This window comes from Poecilia latipinna, unplaced genomic scaffold, assembly GCF_001443285.1.
Source record: "Poecilia latipinna isolate Pla-1442-1.1 unplaced genomic scaffold, P_latipinna-1.0 Scaffold4268, whole genome shotgun sequence".
Lineage (NCBI taxonomy): Eukaryota > Metazoa > Chordata > Actinopteri > Cyprinodontiformes > Poeciliidae > Poecilia > Poecilia latipinna.
The window spans coordinates 22062-27152 of NW_015116884.1; the positions used below are offsets into that span (position 1 = coordinate 22062).

At 40.5% G+C, this 5091-nt stretch overlaps 1 protein-coding gene across 1 annotated transcript; it reads right to left on the reverse strand.

Annotated features, from left to right (window-relative positions):
* Window positions 1-1388: 1388 nt before the first annotated feature.
* Window positions 1389-4985, reverse strand: LOC106942428 (cysteine-rich and transmembrane domain-containing protein 1-like). The gene is made up of 5 exons (XM_015025698.1): window positions 4887-4985; window positions 4042-4131; window positions 3697-3740; window positions 2780-2882; window positions 1389-2707 (listed from the first exon to the last, which is right to left on the reverse strand). The coding sequence occupies exons 2-5, from the start codon at window positions 4109-4111 to the stop codon at window positions 2595-2597; spliced, it is 330 nt and encodes a 109-aa protein (XP_014881184.1). The 5' UTR covers window positions 4112-4131; window positions 4887-4985; the 3' UTR covers window positions 1389-2594.
* Window positions 4986-5091: the final 106 nt, after the last annotated feature.

Here is a 5091-nt window from a genome sequence, read left to right on the forward strand (position 1 = left end):
GCCTTTATAAAAAATAAAGGCTCTAGTGGCCTTTATTTGATAGTTAATTGACAAGAAGGTGGGAGATGAGAGAGGGGGAGGACATGCAGCAAGGATTGCCAGGTCAGGAATCGAGCCTGTGATGGCCACGTTGAAGTCTAGGGCCTCCATATGTGGGTTGTGCTTAACTGCTGCGCCACCACAGCACACCCCCATGCTGAAGCCACATTCATCTGAGTCAGCAAGATTTAGAAAATTCAACAAACTGTTCAATTTGAGCTCAATGTGTGTTTAAACCAATTTATATCAACTTTTAACAGTTTCCTCTAAAGGTAATTAATTGTGGCTCACCACCACACATTCACAATGAAGTTTTAGTTCAGTTAAACCTGGTCTGAATTCATCTATGGGTAACTCCAAATCTAAATGAACCAATGAAGCCACCTTATCCATATAAGGTAATTTATATCGCTCTAAAATGTATTTGGCCACATGATGGAGCCAAATACCAAATTATCTTGGCCAACAACACGTCTAAACTTTGACACAGAATTATGTACAGATAATTCCAAGTTTAAATTAACCATTTAATCCACCATATCTATGAAAAGTAATGTTTATTCGGCCTTAATACATTTTGCATACTGAGTATTTTTCAGTGTTTTCTGTCATTTTAGTTTCACACTTTATTGCATTAAATCATCTTCAAATACACCACCAACCTGTTTGTTCAAGAAAGTGGTGCAAGACACAATTTAGATGACTGTGAACAATGTAAGAACAGTAAAAATCAGTCTGGACATGGAGAGTGAAGTTGTGTTCAGCTGTGCCGAATCAGGGGAATGAGGAGCAGCTGTTAAAGGAAAATGCTGAGAGTTATTTATCTGAGACATGAAAACTCACAGTTGGAGAATGAAAATATTCACAGTAACAAGATGAAAAAGCTTGCAGTTGGTGAAGCTGAAGGTACAGCATGAAAATAAGGAAACTTTATTAAATCCAGCTCTGATAAGAAGAAAGTCACCAGAAGATATAGGGTTTAATTTAAAAAACTGTTAAAAAACTAATGGGAGTTGGAGTTATAAATGTTAGTTAATCCACAACAGGACAGTCTTGGTGCAGTTCTGCTATACAGGAATTGCTTGGAAGCAGAAAAGTTGCAGACGAGATGCACAACGCAGAATTACTTTAGATTTGGGTTGGGACTTTAACAAGAGATTCTGTAAATATAAAACTAACATTTTAAACTCCACCTGTAATTTTCTGTTTCGTCACCATACCATCACAAAAAATGGTGAAAATCATCCAGGAGATTTTTGGAGAGGACGCAGGAGATTACATTCTGGTATTATTCACTCATGGAGACGATCTGGTTGAGAAAGATGTCTCCATTGAAACAATAATCGATGGAAACGAGACCCTGAAGGAGTTTATTGATCAATGTAGTAAAAGATACCATGTGTTCAACAATAGAGCTAAAAAGTCAACTCAGGTCAGAGAGCTTCTCAAAAAGATCAACAAGATGGTTGAGAAAAATTGAGAAATTGCAACTGGAGCAGTTCTAGGAACCATGGCAAGTCCTGTAGAGGCTCCTATGATGACTGCATTAAAGAAGAAATTCTGCAGAATTCAGTGAAAATGGACGCTATCAACTCATCTGAAGGTTAGGGTTAGAGAAACACAGAAATAATAGATATATTAATATAATAGTTACAGAAATAATTCACTAAATCAAATTATCTGTATTTATTCACTGATGCTTTTAAACTTTTCCAAGAATTCTTCGTTTCCAGTGTGATGCAAGTTTCATTCAGCTTGTCTATATAATCATCACTGCTTACTGAACATGTGATTTTCTAGAGTGACTTGGTGGTTCGGATGGTGAGGTGTTCAGGTCCCACCAGGAGGGGACCCAGAGGAAGACCAGGACAATGTTCCTCTGCTGGGAACGCATTGGATAGAAACCTCTAAACTGAACTAAACTGAGTGAGATGTCAGGTTCCTCCTCGTCAGCAAGGTTTTCTGCTCAGCAACAGCTCATCTGATTCAGGTGATTACAGCAATAATGAAGATGAAAGAAATGATTGATGGTTAGGTTTTATGATGGCACTGATACAATGTTGTACTGGGTGCTTGTTCATTCTATGTTCTTAATCATAAAGTTTATTGTCTCATGTTTTAATCATGTAAAACACTTTGACCTGCCGTGTTGCTGAGACGTTTGGTACAATAAACTGGAATTGAATAAATGAAACTGCAGCTGCATAAGAGAAAACATGTTTTCTTTAGAAAAAAAAGAAAACTGAGAAAAACTGTCAAAATGTTACAATCCAGTTACCTTTCAATCACTTTATAGATCAGCTGTGACCAATCTGATATTCAATAAGATCAATAATCAAAGAGACACCAGTAGAGTGTTTAGAAAATGCGTTTACATGATGTCATAATCTTCCATGTTTGTTACTACTCGCCGTCCAATCAGACAGCGGGATTTTCCTCTGAACCTTTAGAGAGAATAACATCGTTTTAAACCCAAACATGTCAGATATTCCTGGTGTCAGCAGACCTGACGGTCACATGGTCACTGCTGAGGATGATGATGAAGGTGATGATGGTCAGCGGTGCAGCAGGTCCCACAGGCAGCAGCAGCACAGTGCAGCACAACATGCGGCCAGGTACGACCCGATGCCGCCCGGCTGCTGATGGGTCCGTGGATCCATCAGCAGAACTGTCGATGACATCATAAGTCTACCGTTGGTCTGTGACCAATCAGACTACAGTCTGCAGGTAAGGAAGTTACCTGTAGGCTTCGCTGGATGGGAGGCCTGGTGTTTGTTGCCATAGTAACCAGGGGCCCCCTCCTGTGCAGCGGGTCCTGGTTGGACGATGGTCTGAGGGAAAGTCTGGGAGAATGGAGAGGAGGTTGGGGGGTTGTTGGAAATTCAGATGTGAAACTTTAATCTCCTAATTTAACTCAATAATCTGCTTCAGGTCTGTTCTGGTCCAGAACCGGATCAGAACTAAACCAGTCAGTAACTTTTATTTATTAAGCAACTTTTATGGCTAAAACGTCTCAAAGCGCTTCACAGGAAGAAGAGGTGCTGAACACACACACACACACACACACACACACACACACACACACACACACACACACACACACACACACACACACACACACACACACACACGCACAAGAAGTTTTTGGCTCCGTCTGCTGGTCATAATGTGAACAACAAGCTGATAGATTGTTTCTATTGTCTTTGTTGTAGTTTTTATATTTTTAAATTTGTTTCTAATGTTTTTAATCTAGTTTTTATGGATGTTCATGTATGAGAGCAACACATTGTTTCATAATTTCCTCTGGATTAATAAAGAACCAACCCAACTCAGCCTGGCCTGAATGGCGCCCCCTGCTGGTCAGTTCTTTTCTTTTCATCTTGTTCTGCTGTTCGTAGTAAATTACTTTTTTAATCTGAATGAGTTTTTACTTGGATAATAAACGTTAAATTAAAACTTATGAGTATTTCTGTAAAGTAAGATCAGTTGATCTCCTCAGATATTAACACTTTTTGGCAAACAGATGGTTATTAACTGGCTGTTGATATAATAAATAAAATTCCTGTAGTTTATTCTGAACTCATCACGTCACATCAGCAGCAGGTGAAACAGTCACATGACGTCTGACAGGAAGCTGCCGCAGTGCATTCTGGGTACCTGATAGGCGGAGCCGGGGAAGGCGGTGGGCGGGGAATAAAAAGCTGAGAGAAAATGACAAAAATAAATTTTAAAAAAACTGAAGCAGAAAAAAACAAAAACAAACCTTTAGAGATAAATGAGATTGTCTCATAAAGATGACAGATAAATAAAGTCAGAAATGTAAAAATCATGTGATAAATCTAAACTAATTTCTCATTTGTTTAGAATGAGAAATTACAATAATGACAGAAATATTATAGTAATGAAGTTGTGGCATCTCAGGAATAAAAGGTAAATAACAGTTCACTAAATTTTAAAATTGACTAAATGATTTCTGGCATTGTGATAAAAACAGAAACAAACCTGGAGGAAACATGGAGGGAGACGGATCGTCTGGGAAGAACGGACGATACGGAGGAGGATGATCACTCATCTGGACGGATGGATGGATCTCTGCAGAAAGCAGAAACATGTTTCTGCCATCTTAAATGATTAAATTTAATCATTTAAGATAAATAATTAGATTCATTTTAAATCTGACACATTATTTCCATCTCTGTGGACGGCTGAGACTCTCCAGGACATAAATCTGATGAGTCTGCTGCAGATTCCTCTGTAATAATCTCATTACCATCGCCATGACGACGGACTTCCCTCCAAATCAGTCAGTCTGACCTCTGACCTTTCACTAGGGAGTAAATGTTTGTCCCTGCAGACATGTGGACATGACTGTCCCCCAGCAGACACACAGTGCGGTCAGCTGCCTCCATACCAGCGCTCATCTAATAAACAGGTTGCCATGACAACCGCCACGCAGACACAAACAGCCGCCTGTCCCACACAGGAGCAGCTTGTTCCAGTTAAACCAGTCAGCTGCTGCTGGGAGAGCTGGACCATTGTTGCCATGGCAACAACCAGAACCAGTCTGATACCTAACCAGCATGCTAACCAGTTAGCTAGCTGCTAGTTACTACAGCAGGTAGTGATGATGTCATCCAGGTGATCTGGCTGTGATTGGTGGACAGGAACCGTCCCTCCATCCTACTGCTGCTCCGTCTTCACAAGAGGACAGAGACACCCAGCGCTGACGTCTCTGATGTCTCCAACATCTTTAACGTCTTTAGTTTCTAACGTCTCTAACATTTTAAATGTTTCTAATGTCTTTTATATCTAACGTCTCCATGAAGCCTGAAGAAAACTGGACTTACCTGAAGATGAACGGCTCTGCTGTCCTAATCAGATGCTGACGACTGAGGAGACGGTCAGAGACACAAGGACAGGGTGAGGCCTGAGGACTACCCTCCTCATCATCATCATCTGCCTCCTCCTTACCCTCCTCGCCCCATTCCCCTCCTCTTCGTTTTCCTTGACTTAGCTGCTGTCGAGAAAAGTCGAGCTCATCCCACTTCCCCA

Excerpts from the sequence above, each read along its gene's own strand:
- LOC106942428 (XM_015025698.1), bottom strand. The coding sequence starts at position 4,111 with ATGAGTGATCATCCTCCTCCGTATCGTCCGTTCTTCCCAGACGATCCG. Across the intron at positions 3,741-4,041 it reads TCCCTCCATGTTTCCTCCAG|CTTTTTATTCCCCGCCCACC; the intron begins GTTTGTTTCTGT and ends ATTTTCTCTCAG. Across the intron at positions 2,883-3,696 it reads TCCCCGGCTCCGCCTATCAG|ACTTTCCCTCAGACCATCGT; the intron begins GTACCCAGAATG and ends CCATTCTCCCAG.